The sequence below is a fragment of the Sorex araneus genome, chromosome 6, assembly GCF_027595985.1.
Source record: "Sorex araneus isolate mSorAra2 chromosome 6, mSorAra2.pri, whole genome shotgun sequence".
NCBI classification, from domain to species: domain Eukaryota; kingdom Metazoa; phylum Chordata; class Mammalia; order Eulipotyphla; family Soricidae; genus Sorex; species Sorex araneus.
This window is the reverse complement of record NC_073307.1, coordinates 152,553,390-152,569,554: the sequence shown is the minus strand read 5'-3', so window position 1 is coordinate 152,569,554 and position 16,165 is coordinate 152,553,390. Positions and strand designations below refer to the sequence as shown.

At 35.4% G+C, this 16,165-nt stretch overlaps 1 protein-coding gene across 1 annotated transcript; it reads left to right on the top strand.

Moving 5' to 3' along the window:
• The first annotated feature begins 12,474 nt into the window (after window positions 1-12,474).
• On the top strand, window positions 12,475-13,425 carry LOC129405769 (olfactory receptor 10AG1-like). The gene has a single exon (XM_055143149.1). The coding sequence runs from the start codon at window positions 12,484-12,486 to the stop codon at window positions 13,423-13,425; it is 942 nt and encodes a 313-aa protein (XP_054999124.1). The 5' UTR covers window positions 12,475-12,483.
• Window positions 13,426-16,165: the final 2,740 nt, after the last annotated feature.

The following is a 16,165-nucleotide window of genomic DNA, read 5'->3' as shown; positions in this document are numbered from 1 at the left end:
TGTTTTAGTTCTCTGGCAAGTGTTTAGTGTGCTTTCTCCACAGTTAATGCAAAGAGCAGTGCAGTGTAGCTCTGAACACTCCCCTTCATGCAAGTTAATCACTTGAGCTCCTGGTATACCTTTAGATATTTTCTTCTTATTCTTCTGTTTTATTTCAGTCATTAACACCAATTTGCAAGTTTGTAAACGTTTATAGCTTTTAAGATATCAAACTGATGACTAAAGTGCCAATATCTTCCCTCCATTATCCAGAGGTACCTACTGTCTTCCATTCCCCACATCTTGATAGCATCAGTTTTTTATTAGAAGACATTGTGTGTGTATTTATCTTTCCCTCTCTCTCTCTCTCTCTCTCTCTCTCTCTCTCTATCATCTATTTATCTAGCATCTATCTATGTATCTACCTATCTTCTATCTATTAATCTATATATAGAAAGTTTATACAAATTATCTATAAACACATATGTATCTATATATTGCCTATTATCCTGAAGCTGCATATTATCTCAATTAAAGTATATTCAATGCTAAATGTCTAAAGAATGATCTTACACACAAGTAGTTATGAACTTCACATAATTCATAAAAATGTAAATCAAGTTAGAGTGTTAGTATTTTTACATAAAATGTAATATACAATATGGAATTATATTTGTCTAAATAATTTCAAAAAGCCTTATGCTAGTGTTTGGTAAAATACTTTTACTTTTTAATGTAATGCACATGGTTTGATCAGTAGGTATTTCATAATGAATGTTAATAGTTGATTAATAACTGAGCAGATGAAAGAATGTATTTTAATAAAATATCAGTGTATTTCATAAGATATCAATATCAAGTTTTGTAGCACAAAATAACATAGGTGCTTTTTTATTTACATTTCTGTGAACATGTGTGAATATGCAAATAGTAATATCAATCATAAATACTGAAAGAAAAGTTTAACTTATGTGTACTTTGAATTTTTTTCCAAATAAGCTTACTCCAAAGCACTTGATATAACAATGCTTACATCCTTCAGCAAGATGATTTGGATATGTACCTATGTTATATTTTATTATTCAGGTCCCAGAATAATTGTCTTCAAATTAGTTTATTCTTTTCATAAGAGCAGTCCAAAAATAATCTTACAATAGGGATTATTTTAAAAGAAATTATCCATAAGTTTAAGGAGAAGAAAATTTTTAGAATTATTTAAAAAAAAATACACAAAGTTAACAAACTGCACTTACATTAGTGAGTTTAATCTTTTGTTTTCTTTTGTTTTGAGGGTATACCTGACTATCCTCGGGGGTTACTCTTGGCTTTGTTCTCAGGAATTACTCCTGGCAGTGCTTTGGAGACCATAGGAACCCTGGTTGGTGGTGTGAAAGGCAAGCACCTTATCTGCTGTACTGTGTCTCCTGCCCTGTCAGATAAATCTTTTTATGCCTTTAACCCATTTTATTTTGATATTAAATCTTTGAACTAGGGTAGTCAAGGAAATTTTCCATCTACAATCAGAGTAAATTATGGCTAACCTCTTACTTCCAGATTCCAAAATCAGAAATTTTCATTAAGAACATACTTCATGCCTATTTCTGTGGAATTATGTTAGCTGTTTCCCACAAAATTCTATCCTTCTAAAGATCCATTATAATTGTAATCAAGCATTAAAACAATAAAAAGAAACAAAAACACAAAAACCATCTTGATCTATAGTCACATTTTACTTTATGGAACCATTTATATTCTCTATGGCCTAAATGATATACTCTATTTATTTATTTTATTTTGCTTTGATTTATCTTGTTTGGGGCCACATCCATCAGTGCCCAAGTCCATGGCTGGCTTTGCCCTCAGATTTCACTCCTGACTAGGCTCCATGGACCTTATATAAGGATTCCAAGGATTAACTCAGCTGCTTTTGAGGCAAGGGCTGGAGCGATAGCACAGCAGATAGGGTGTTTTCCTTGCACAAGGCTGACACTGGTTCGATTCCTCTGCCCCTCTTGGAGAGCCCAGCAAGCTGCTGAGAGTATCTTGCCCGCACAGCAGAACCTGGCAAGCTACCCGTGGCGTATTCGACATGCCAAAAAACAGTAACAACAAATCTTACAATGGAGACATTTACTGATGCCCGCTCGAGCAAATCGAGAGCAATGGGATGACAGTGACAGTGATAGTGACAGTTTTTGAGGCAAATATCTTTACTTGCACTACTAACTCTGACCCTAACACTTCTCCTCAAAACGATCCTTATTGTCTGCAGGATCTCAGAAGGAGTTTGTTGTTGTTGTTTTTTTTTTCTTCAGGGACAAATAAGGGGGGGAAAAGTGTGAGCTGCAAACAAGGAGGAGGTTCAAAATGAACAATAACTAATGGGCTGCTCCTGAGGCATAGTTTGTCTTATCTACAAACATCACTGTATCACTGTATCAGTGTCATCCCACTGTTCATCTATTTGCTTGAGCAGTGCCAGTAACATCTCCAACCGTCCATATTTTGTGCTAGTGTAGCCCCCAATGGTGTATTGGGGGATCTTTTAGGATCTACAAACATAGCATGTCAAAATGGTTGGGCCCTTGGTGGAAGGACAAATTGAGGGTAAACTGTCCTCTGTTTTAGGCTTCAGGCCAGGGTGAATTGCTCTTTGTAGTGTTGATATTTGGTCCAGTTTCATGACCAGGTTGAAACTGGGAGCCACATGATGCTCTGGGCAGAGCAGATGCAGCCTTTGGAGCCATCTTCTTGGCCTCTCACCTCTGCCTTTTGATTGCTCTGGGGAGTATTTATTTATTTCTTTGGATGCTGTATCATTTTTTAACTTTTCCTCTTGTTCCTTTGAGTTTGAATTTGATGTCCATAAGAATACAGCCTATGTTGAAAGTTCAATTTAGCGCCCCGTTCTGAAGCCACCATAACTAGATTATGTTCTTTCCTTACTTTATGTGACTCAGTCACTTGCTATCTCTCCTCTTACCTCTTTATCTCTACATATATTCCCCTCATATTTCCTAAATTAATCTACTTTACATTATGACAAGAAAAAATTGCAGAACGTCAATCAACAGTATTACAAGCAAAAACATTGAAGAAAAGTCTTTGTGAGCTTAAACAAAAACTCAAATATTCACCATCACATCATTTATAAAAATGATATTTATGAATTTTTATTTCATCAAAATTTTAACTATTGGTTTGTTATTACCATCACTCATAAGGGAGTCCAAATAAAGTGACAAGTACTTGCAAATAACAACCCCCCAAATGAGTATATGATATAATCAGAAATCAAAAATTTAAAAAGAAACAACATAACTGTAAACGTGGAAAAAACTCTAGCATGTATTTTACCAAATGCGTTATACATACATCAAGTAGCCACTGAAGTGTTCGTTATGCTTGGAACCCAATAAAACGTAAGTTTTAACAAATGAAATTATGTTGCACATATATTTGAATCACTAAAATAAAATTTAAATTCAAAATAGCCATAACTCTTAATTGGTGAATAATTATTAAACCTTCAATATTGATAATATCACTGAGCATATGCTTTTATAATATATTCCTTAGTATGAATATTACTAAGTATGAATATTACTAAGTATGAATATTACTACTTAGTATGAATATTACTACTCATGAATATTGATACAAGTATGCATGCACACTTTAGTTCGACTTAGTCTTTGTATTTGCGTTATGTTGCATATCTGTTTTTTTATTTATATGTTTGTTTAAAGCCTCACATATGAGTGTACATATTCCTCAACTGTGAAGCCGCAAAAGTGGCATTGCAACACATCATAAGATACTCTCTACACATTTTCCATAATTACCAAACAGTATTTGATGGGATTCAGACAGTAGGCATATATATGTATATATAGGCATATATATGTATATATATACATATACATATATATGTATATATACCTCTTGGAGAGCCTGACAAGCTATCGAGAATATCCTGCCCACATAGCAGAGCCTGGCAAGGAAACTGTGGCGTATTTGATATGCCCAAAACAGTAATAATAATGGATCTCATTCTCCTGACCCTGAAAGAGCCTCCATTGTGGCAGTGTTGGAAAGACAAGTAAGGGGATGCTGCTAAAATATCAGTGCTGGGACATATGGAGATGTTATTGGTGCCCGCTCGAGTAAATCAATGAACAATGGGATGACAGTGATGCAGTGATACAGTGATGTTTGTTTGTTTATTGTTTGGGGGCCAAACCCAGCAATGTCCATGGGTTACCCCATGCTTTGCACTCAGAAATCATTCCTATTGGTATTTGGCTGAGTATGAATAGGTTTTAGAAAAGAGCCCATGTGCTTAGAATTGATTTTGTGAAAGTAAATAACTGGATGAACCTGCCTCTTACGCGTCAGGGCTGCTGATGAGAAGGTTGTTACAGAGACACTTTCCAAACCACAACCAATCAAGTACAACATTATGACCACTGATATAACATTGAGCAACCAGAGATACTATATTGAAAGACAGTTCAAAATTAATTCAAATATGATATTTAATTTTTATTAATTTATAATTAAATGGTTTATATAAGCACAACTTCAAAGAGAAACCAATCTTTGATAGAACTTCATAAGTTATCATTTTAAAACTGACTGCAGATCTATAAACATTTAAATACTATATAAGTAGAAGAAGAATTAAATTAGAATTTGAACTAAAAATTTACCTAAATAATTGCAGTGTATAAATGAAGAAAAGTTCATATGAAAATTTTAAAAGTTTGATAAATCAAAAAAATTTATTTAAACACTTCACATTCAACAAATATGACCACAAATATGTAAATTTATTGACAGGATTTTCTTGTTGCTTTTAAGATTAATGAAAATGTAAGCATAATACTTTAAAGATTTATATGATTCTTAAGTGTTCTATAGAATAATAGGAAAAGTTGTGTGATATTCTAGGTTAAAACCCTGGAAAGTGGGGCTGGAGCGATAGCACAGCGGGTAGGGCGTTTGCCTTGCACGCGGCCAACCCGAGTTCAAATCCCAGCATCCCATATGGTCCCCCGAGCACCGCCAGGAGTAATTCCTGAGTCCATGAGCCAGGAGTGACCCCTGTGCATTGCTGGGTGTGACCCCAAAAAAAAAGCAAAAAAAAAAAAACCTGGAAAGTGAATTGACTTGTTTTCTGATTAAGTCATTCCTAGATATGAAGTATGAAGAGATGAAGGCAGAGGGCAATAGTTCCATGGTGACAGAATTTGTCTTCCAGGGATTTTCTGACCTTCCAAACCTGCAAAAATTATTATTTGGCCTTTTCATCATCATTTACATGATTGTCTTATTTGGAAATGGCCTCATAATAATAATAACCAAGTTTGACCCTGCACTATGGAAACCTGTGTATTTTTTCCTGGGCAATTTTTCTTCATTAGAAATCTGCTATGTGACAGTCACTCTCCCCAGGATGCTGAAGGACCTGTGGACAAAGGATGGAGGCATTTCGAGAGTGGAGTGGGCCATTCAAATGTATTTTTTCATTTCACTGGGATCCACTGAGTGTTTGCTCCTGGCTGTGATGTCCTATGACCGCTACGTGGCCATTTGCAACCCTCTGCACTACCCTCTTGTCATGAACCACAAAGTATATGTCCTGTTTGCTGTTGGATCCTGGACCGGTGTAATCCCATTTCAGATATGGCAAATGTGTCAAATGTTCTGTTTGCACTTCTGCAAGTCGAAGGAAATTAAGCACTACTTCTGTTACACAACCACTGTATTTCCCTGTTAATTTCTTGGGGGAGAGGTCATACTATTGGGGTATACTTTTAGCTCTGCACTCACTCTTGGTGTGACTTGAGGGACCATCTGGGGTACTGGGGATTGAACTTGGATTGACCATGTACCAGGAAAGAAGCATTAACCCGTGTAATACTGCTCCACAGATTTCATAGTAAATCTATGAAATGTCAAATTGTAAATAAGAGGGCCAGGAATGATAGTTCAGTGGGCGGGGGGGGGGGCACATGTCTTCATGCAACTGACCTAGGTTCCAGTAAATTAATGTAAATTAATCCAGTAAATTAATCCAATAAAGTAATCTGTAAATTATGGACCCGTCATTTAAAAAGTTATATGATGTTTCTGAAAATTTATTTTAAGAGCTAAATTCTTTACAGTATAGCAGTAAAGGGACAAAAGAAAAAAAATGCAGAAGTGCGTCTTTGATATACACATATATATGTATGTATATATGTCCAATATAGACAGATAAATAATAATTACATGTGTATAGAGAAAAAGAGGGTAGCTAATTTTAACTGAGATACAGCAAGAAGAGAAAGTTTACAAATATGTTAACTGTAGGTAAAAATCAGTGTTTAAATCTTTATTACTATTATAAAGAAATGACTTGTAATTCAATTGCAATTTATTCATCAAACACAAGAAGTCAAATATCTCCACAAATATGCATGAACACATGTGCAAGGAAAACATTGGGAGGGAAAAAATACAGGTCTTCAGCATACAATCAGTAACTGAAGATACGATTAACCTGAAAACCATCAGAAATCAATTGTGACTGTGTCTCACTTATTGGCTGAATATGGATAAGCTTGTGAAAGAAGTCCATGTGTGATGATATGGAATCTTTTCAGTTTTGTCTTAACAATAGGATGCAAAGAAATGAATTGACCATCTCTACTTGCTCCTTAAAGAGTAAAACTTTACTTAAAAAGTAAAATTCTGAAAAAAAATTAGCTATTGTTAACAAAATAGCTAACTAACAGAAAAATTTTATGTCACTTCAATTTATTTTACCTGTACTTAACCAGTAAGTTTGATTATAGATATTTCAAGTTAATATAAACATTTTAAGATTCTATACTTATAGTGCTCTATGCAAAAGATTTATGTTAGTCCAATATGGAAAAAAATGTCTGTTTGGTAAATTGCTTAAATTAGTTGGATATTAGGAATGATCTTAAAGGCCATTCAGGGGAATTAATGAAGTCATAATCCAAAGGGACCTAAGGTGAGAACATAAACATTCATTTGCAGAAATATTTTTGAAAATGGGAAAAATTGCATCAATTCTAAAAGTCGTCTTTGAAAAATATATAAATTAACATTGTATGGCACTAAAATTGTTATAGGTATATTATAACATAATGGGTTTTGCAGCATATTTACCTCAGATACAAAATATGATTAAGAGATGAAGAATAAACTAACACATGAACCATTGTTAAGGAAACATAGACACCTGTGTTCACCATCTGAGTTTTCACATAAATAGCACAATATCATCAATTTCTTTGACCTTCCTAAAAGGAGTACACACAAAGATGAAAGGAATTCATCTTGAAAATGCATTGAGCAACAACTTAAAATATACTTCATCACATTAAAAAAATTAGGTTGCCATACGCAATTTGTAAAATACCAGAGCAACATTTTTGATTACACATATAAAAAATTAAGCGGGATGGGGTATGGTCAACCTGTATCTCCGGGGCGAATGCATTAGCAGCCTGATGGTGCCTTCAGAATTCCCGATACCTCATAATTGCCACTGTGCCTTTGGCCAGACCCCAATAACTTGGGACCAGGTTTTCCAAGAAATTAAATGTCCAAAAGTTAGGAATGTGGGAATCATGTCCACAAAGCACCACTGGATCGGCTGTAGAAGCTCATTTATTAGTCTTATAACAGAGATGCAGAAATAAATCTCAAAAGAGAACAATAGCCACAGTTAATCTCTGACCCCCAGATGGCTGAACAGATAGGGTAAACTGGAGGGGCCGGGTCAGCCTGGTGCCAGCCCAAGCAAAGTCACTGGCAGCCTGTTGCTTCCACAATCCAAAATCACTACCGTACCCCCAGCCTGACTCCATCATCTTGGGATGGACACAACTGACATATGGTCTGCTGAAAATCCTGGGATGTGGGTTTTCTGACTGAAATATCCAGTCTTTCTCAGGTCAGGATGGGCTACTTTGCCTCACCTCCCTGAAATTTCAGAAGCCTTGGCAGTCACCTCCATAACTTCAAAGCTAGCACCCAGCTAAAAAGCTACTACATGTCTTAATGTCCATATGAAAATACCGAATACCCTGAAGAAAGTGATGACCTCTTAGTACCTGTTTTGCAAACCATAATGTACAAAAGAAAAAATGGAGAGAGAGACAGCAAGAAGGAAAGTGCCTCCCATAGAGAGAGGCAGAGAGTGGGGCTGAGGTGTGGGCGGTGGTGGTAGGGAAACAGGGAACATTGGTGATGGGAAATGTACACTGGTGAAGGAATGGGTGCAGGGTCATTGTATGACTGAAACCCAATTATGAACAGCTTTGTAATAATCTATCTTTCAGATGTTCAATTAAAAATATTTTAAAAAAGTAATGTGGAGTAGACTGGGACACATCCGAGCCACGGGAGGGCACTGGAGTGGGGTGGCGCCAGCTCAAACTTCAAGAGGTCCCGGCTGCCCTCGACCCACCCTTGGCGCCATCTTGCCACAATCAACAGAGAAGTGGCTAGGCATTCTGGTGAGCAACGCGGCCCGGAAAATGCTCCGGACCCAAATTGGGGCCAACAACACCGGGGAGCCAGAAGGAGGAGGTGCAGCCTGCACACCTTCTCCAGATGGAGCCCTGGCGACACTGAGCCGCAACTAACACGGCTCCGGGATTCGGGACTGGGACACATCCGAGCCTGAATGTATGTTTTCTAAAACCTAAAAACATACCATCTTTTAATGGAAAGCTAATTATCAAATGCTTTCTTAATAGGGTTATCTTGTTTGGGGGTATAACTCCCACAACAATAGCGAGTTTTGTGTTGAGATATGGAACGTAATCAAGGTGAAGAGAAAATGAAGTGAAATTCATCAGTTATACAGTTGGGGTGGGGGGCCGGAGGTATACCCTGGATTTTGGTGGTGGAATATGGGCACTGGTGAAGGGATGGTGTTTGAATATGGTATAACTGAGACATAAACCTGAGAACTTTGTAACTTTTCACATGGTGATAAAATAAAATTAAAAAAAAAAGTTATGTGGAGTTCATGACCACCTAAAACAGCTAACTCAATTGCTGAATAAATAGCAGTACTCATACAAAAAAATTCAATCAGGTGTGTAATAATGTCTGGTAGCAGTGCTAGTCATTCCTATAAATGAAATATGAAGAGAAAATGTAGAAAAAAACATGCGATCATGTTGGTATACTTGGTCTACTGAGATTTTAAGGTCTCCAAAGTCTAATTTGCATTTTTCCATCATTGAAATCATTATTTTCACTGGAAATAGCAGCATATGAAACCTAACCAGGTTTCATACAGATCTGTCACCGTCACTGTCATTCCGTTGCTCACTGACTTGTTTGAGCAGGCACCAGTAATGTCTTTCATTGGGAGACTTATTGTTACTGTTTTGGGCATATCCAGTACACACGGGTAGCTTGCCAGGCTCTGCCTCTAGGGTTCGATACTCTCAGTGGCTTGCCGGGCTCTCCGAGAGGGGCGGAAGAATCGAACTCAGGTTGGCCGCGTGAAAGGTGAACGCCCAACCGCTGTGCTATTGCTCCAGCCCACAGACAGATCTAAAGAGTAGAAAAAAGCTCTTTTTATTTTCTGGACAAATTTTTTATCTTTAAAAATCTGTGACTATATTGAGATTTTTGAAGAACCTGAGGACTCAGGACAAAAGCTTGTCCATGCTGGACTAGTCCACCAGTGTGTTCTTCCTATTTCTGCAAAATACTGAAAGTTTAATTCTGACTGTGATGGTCTACAATCACTAAACACCCACTTATAGCTCCCTGCCTTGCCATAGAGTCATAAAATAAAACATGTCCATCAGACTGGTGCTTCAGTTCTGGATTATAGAGATTCCTAGTTGACAGGGAAAATATATGAAGTGTTCATTTTGCCTTTTTGTGACTTTAATGAAGTCAACCAATGTTTATTTATTTGTTTTGTGGCCATGCACAGTGGTGCTCAGGGGTTACTACTGGTTCTATACACAGGAATTACTTGTGTTGCTCTTGGAGACCATATGGGACGCCTCAAGTCTAACCGAGGACAGCCATGTAAGTCATGTGACCTCAGTACTATCACCTGGCTAACCACTTCCTCAGTGGCATTCCTCTATTGATCACTGCAGTCTTTGGATTCCTTCACTTAATGAAAAGTGCCTCCACATAGTTTTTATGTTAATTGCAATGACTTCTTTTCTGTTACTACTCAGTATTAGAATGATGCCTTTCTAATGCTGACTTTAGCCACTGGTCAGTACAAAGTCTTCTCCATTTGTAGTTCTTTATCTCATAGTGTAGTTTTATTCTTTGGATCTTCTTCCTTTAGGTACTAAAGGTGTAACTCAGTTTGAAGGAACTGAAAAATTTCTGTAATATTTTTACACCAGAAACAACTTTCATGTCATTATAATATTCTAGAGGTTACTATATTCTTGGCTGATGGAGCAGCTACTTTTCAAAGATTTGTTACAAGTTTCCTTTATCATTTAGCATACAAGATATATGGCCCCTGTATTATTAATTTTGAGTAGTTTTATTATTATTTACTCATGTAAAAAAAAGTCATGCATATCGGTTCTGACTCACTGTATTAAACCGCTTTAATGGCAGGAAGAATCATTAACTGAATAAGAAAGTACTTGGGAAGGGAGGGGTTAGTCTTAATCCCCAGGGTTAAGACCATTTCTTACTTAAAGAAGGATTGGTTCTGATAATAGTATATAGAGTTGATAGTTTTTAGCCTCGGTTTTAAACAAAAGATAGCAATTTCCCTTCAAAAAAAATATTTATTATTATTTATTCTTTAAATCAATCACCAAAGGTAAGCCTTATACTTAACAGCAATCTAACGGCTAAGCACTCATTAATTTTTTATGTTGTTTCATTTGACACAAATCTGTGATTTTAGTATCAGCAAATTTATTGCTAATATTACATTTTCTCATGTACAGAAAATTAAAAGAGGACTTTTTTTAGTTCTTTACCTTCAAAAACACAGTGCATGTAACTTTAGTACTTTTAAAAGTCTTTGACTTATCAATATTGAAAATAAAATATATTTTATTATATAATGAGCTGACAAATTAAAAAAATTTTCGTTGTTGTCAGACTTATGACCATTGCAAGTGATACCAATTATTAAGATTATTGGTAAGCTTGCATTTAATGCTTTGCAACTGATAAATCTATATTGTATTTATAAAAATCTAATTGTATACAGCAATAGGTCAAAAGTATTAGAGGTTTGCATTCTACAAGTATTATAGAATTACTTCTTAAGGATTAAGTTACATTAATAGTGAAACTAAGCATACTAATGGTTTCTTGACATGATTTTATTTATACCTTTATAATATTAAAATACAAAGCATCGAATTCACCAATGTGAAATATATATATGAATATTAAAATATTTATCAATTCAACTTAGTGTTCTTATTTTAAAAACAAACCACTATACACATTTTGATAAGTTGGTATAATCAGTATTATGAAAAACCACATGGTTACATTTAGCTAAATCACATAGCATTTCACCTTTTAGAGTGGTAAAAATAGAGGCATCTAGACTTTCATAAACAGAAAAAACTACAATTATGCTGCAAGATTTGCAAACTTTCTTAGTTTTTGCGGGTGAGGTGTGCAGTGGCACAGCGTTTGTATGATAAAAACATGATTTTCATATGTGGATGATTTAATTGTGTTAAAGTGTGATGAAAAAATGGCATGAGGGCTGGAGTGATAGAACAGCGGGTAGGGCGTTTGCCTTGCACGCGGCCGACCCGGGTTTGAATCCCATATGGTCCCCTGAGCACTGCCAGGGGTAATTCCTGAGTGCATGAGCCAGGAATGACCCCTGTGCATTGCCAGGTGTGACCCAAAAAGAAAAAAAAAAAGAAATAATGGCATGAGATATGGAATTGCAAAAATAACAGTCAAATAACAGGGAGATTAAGTTATTTGATTTAAAAAAATATATATATTGCCTTACTGAGTCTGTAATTCCAATGTCTGTGCTGAGAATGGCAGGATTTGCTTTCTTCTTAACTATCTATATTCATCAAGTGTAAATGAAGGACCTTAAAGGAGATTCAGGGGAATGAGGGAAGTCATAATCCAGGGGATCATGAACATACAAATACAGTACCATCTTTTAAAATATAAAAAACAATAATGGATCCACCCTAAACACATGTGTGAAGTTCTGTTTCAGCTTTTAAGAAAATGGGCTGGAGATGAAGTACAACATGTAGGCCACTTGGCTTTCAAGTAATCTACCTGGGTTTGATCCTCTTTCTTCCATACAGTCCTCTGAAGCAATGTTAGAATAATTCCTGAGTTCAGAGCCAGGAATAACCCCTGAGCATTCCCAGATGTGGCCCCAAAACAAAAGATGTTAAAATAAACTTAAATAAAAAGACAGTGCTTAGGGATATCATGGGAAGACATCCCTAATTTCTTTTCCTTCTACAGATGAAGCCCAAAGAAATACCACCCCAAGAAAATCTCACAAAATGGATGGAGTTTATTCTCTTGGACTTTGCTGATGTTCCCCAACTCCAGTGGTTTTTGTTTGGATTGTTCTTGGTCATTTATCTCTGCACCCTGCTGGGTAATGGCACCATAGTTCTCATAACAAAAGTGAGTCCTGCTCTCCAGACTCCCATGTATTTTTTTCTTGGCAACTTTTCATTCTTGGAAATCAGCTATGTGTCTATAACTCTCCCTCGAATGCTCACAAGTCTTTGGACCCAGAAGAGAACCATTTCCTTAGTTGCCTGTGCTACACAAATGTGCTTGGTCCTAACCTTGGGAGGCACTGAGTGTTTGCTCCTGGCTGTGATGTCCTATGACCGCTACGTGGCCATTTGTAACCCTCTGCACTACCCTCTCGTGATGAACCACAAGGTCTGTGTGCAGCTGGTGACTGGCTCCTGGGTTAGTGGAATTCCAGTCATGATAGGACATACATACCAGATGTTCTCTCTGTCCTTTTGTGCTTCAAACATCATCAACAGCTTCTTCTGTGATATCCCCCCAATAATTAAGCTGGCTTGTGGGGACACATTTATGAATGAGATGATGATCTTCGTAGTTGCTGCATTGTTTGTCGCAGTTCCGTTTGTGTTGATCCTCGTCTCCTATGGAAAAATCATCTCCACAGTGATGAAGCTGCCATCATCCTCAGGTAGGGCCAAAGCCTTCTCCACCTGCTCATCTCATCTGACTGTTGTAGCGCTGTTCTTTGGTTCAGCCATCATTACTTATTTAAGTCCCAAGACCCAAGATTCTGCAGGAACTGACAAAGTGCTTTCTCTTTTTTACACTGTTGTCACTCCTTTATTTAATCCCCTGATATACAGTCTGAGGAATAAAGAAGTCATAATGGCTTTGAGGAAGTTATTCTGTAAATGATTCAGTTCATGAGAAAAGCGTTATATTCACAGGAATTTATTGGGAATAATTTGCAATAAAATCTCACCAGCTTTAATACTTTTCTTGATTTTTCTGTCTACATTTTGCTACTTATTTCCATATTACACATGTTTGACCTTTATTTCTATGTTATTTCATTCTCTTTAATAATGTGTTTCACTTCTGGCTCTTCACTGAGGGATTACTCTGACAGGGTTCTGGAACTATATACAGGGGTCAGACTTTCAAAGAGATCAAATTCAAGTCAAAATCATGCAAAAAAAGCATTTTCCTGCTTTACTACTTCTATCCTCTAGTAATAAATTTTGTAAACTTAGGTTGCTATAACCTTACTAGTAAATTACAGGAACAATGTGTATGTCTTGTAAAATATTCAAAAGCATTTTTTCTTAAATTAATTTATTTATAATGATTGTAGCAGTCCTATCCAGGAAGGAGAGAAACTAATGTTTTATAAAAATAATTTTTAAGAAAATAAACGAAATGGGGGCTTACTTGATAGTACAGCAGGTAAGGCATTTGCCTTGCATGCCGGCCAACCTGGGTTCGATTTCCGGCATCTCCAAAGCACTGCCAGGAGTAATTCCTGAGTATCGATGGGTTTGACCCAAAGAGCAAAAAAAAAAAAAAAAAAATGAAAAGAAAAGAAACTAAGTGTTTACAAAAGTAATGTAAAATCAAAAATATAATACATAACTATACCACCTACCTACTTATTAGACATGATTGATTTAATACTGTGAAAAAAACATCATTTTTATTTACTAGTACTTTATTGCTTAGCACAGTTCAAAGTTAATGTGATATTTGTATGTAATATTGAAAGCAATGAATCTCTGTACATTGTGGATGAGCAAATCATAATGGTTAGATGCATGTTTTATTTGTATATATGTAATTTTTAAAAATCGCTCATATAATAAATTTTCCATATAGAGAAGCTATGTATATATGTAAATTTATCACTATTATCAGTACTCAGGGCACGACATTGTGGTAAAAGTTAAAATCTATTTTTTTAGTTTCATTATTTCTTATTATCTTTCATTAAAATAAGCAAATTGCCACTTTCTATACATAATATATTGTTATATGTATCTAACTTCACATTGGAGATTAAAAAAGACATGGAACGTTTTCCTAGGGAAGAAAACACATTTTACAATAGCAAACATGATAATGAGCCTAAAAAGGAAAATCAAGGCTAGCTGGAAACAAATCAATGAATCATCACTATGCTAAGATAATGCAGCTTCTAGAAATTATAACATTCTTATGAGATAATAAACATAAGGAAGTGATACAAATTGCTTTATTTTTTCCAGATAAGGTCAAATGAAAGTTTGTGGGATGCTATGATATTTTAGTAGATGGTAAAGCTCTACATACTAAACACAGAGTAGACAGATCCAAAATTATTTTGCTGTTTAACTTATATTTTGGTTTTGCATTTTAGATAACATGGTTACATTAACATTGACATTTGTTCAAACTTACTTCATCTTTTGCACTAGGTATTATTCCACCACTATCTTATTGTGAGTGATAGTTTTCTTCTTTCTTTGTTCCCAATATTTCTCTTGATGTGCAAATTATTATATTCCAAAGCCATATAACTATCTACCTAATCTAGTTAGCTCAGTCATTTCCAAAAATGTGCCAAATGTGCCAAAAGTGTATGTGCATTACTGATTTTACAACACTGAGTATGTGAAGTTAATAACACATTGAATAAATTATAGTCTTTATTAAAAACTCTATTTTTATTTTGAATATTTTAGTTGTGATATTCACTGATAATGGCATATTTTATAAACCATAAGAACAGACTTTTATTTACAAACCTTAATCAGGCTTCTTCATGTGTGTGTGTGCATTCAGTGGAGAACAATACTTCTGTGGGCTCAAGTCCATTGATATTTCATTAAATTAATAATGTGCAGGAAATATTGATAAACAAATCACTAGCTTGACACATGTAAACAAAAATGTGACTATCTCTTGAACTTTAATCCAGATTTGCAGTAAAGAGTCTTTGCTATAGTTACTGTTGGAATGTTACCCTATTTGTAAACCTTCATGGTGATAATATTATTATGGTCCTTCTAGTGAGACACTAAAACATTCAAATTATGGTTATACAGAGAAGACAAATGGAGATATATTCATAAATTTGGAATATTGAGAGTGTGTCAGGAGTACTAGTAAAGGAGAGTGGGGAAAATGAGTTATATAAATCACTAAACAAAGATAATGTTGAATCTTAAACAAAAAGGACTATTATTGACTTTTTCCCTAATAATGAAAATACACAGAAAGATAGATAGCTTTGGGTATTCATGTTTAATTTTTGTACATGGGTGTGAAGATATATTATAATATATAAGGACAAATGAATAGGACTTCTATGTCCATGGAATTGTATGTATACTTTAATTTATAGTTGAATTTAGTCAACTAGCAATATTTCTTTTCTTTTTTCAAAACTGGTAATATTTAAGAGGATTAGATGCCAAATAATTGAATTAGATGCCATATAACTGATATATATGGTATACCATACAGAGTCATTATTCTATGACAATCACAATATGTAGTAAAACAGTAAATCTACTAATTTGTGAGTACATAACTCATGACTCTGTTTTCCATATTGGAAGTTCATGCACATGTTAGAATATTCTTGTATATCTTAGGTCAATTAAATTGTACACTTTAA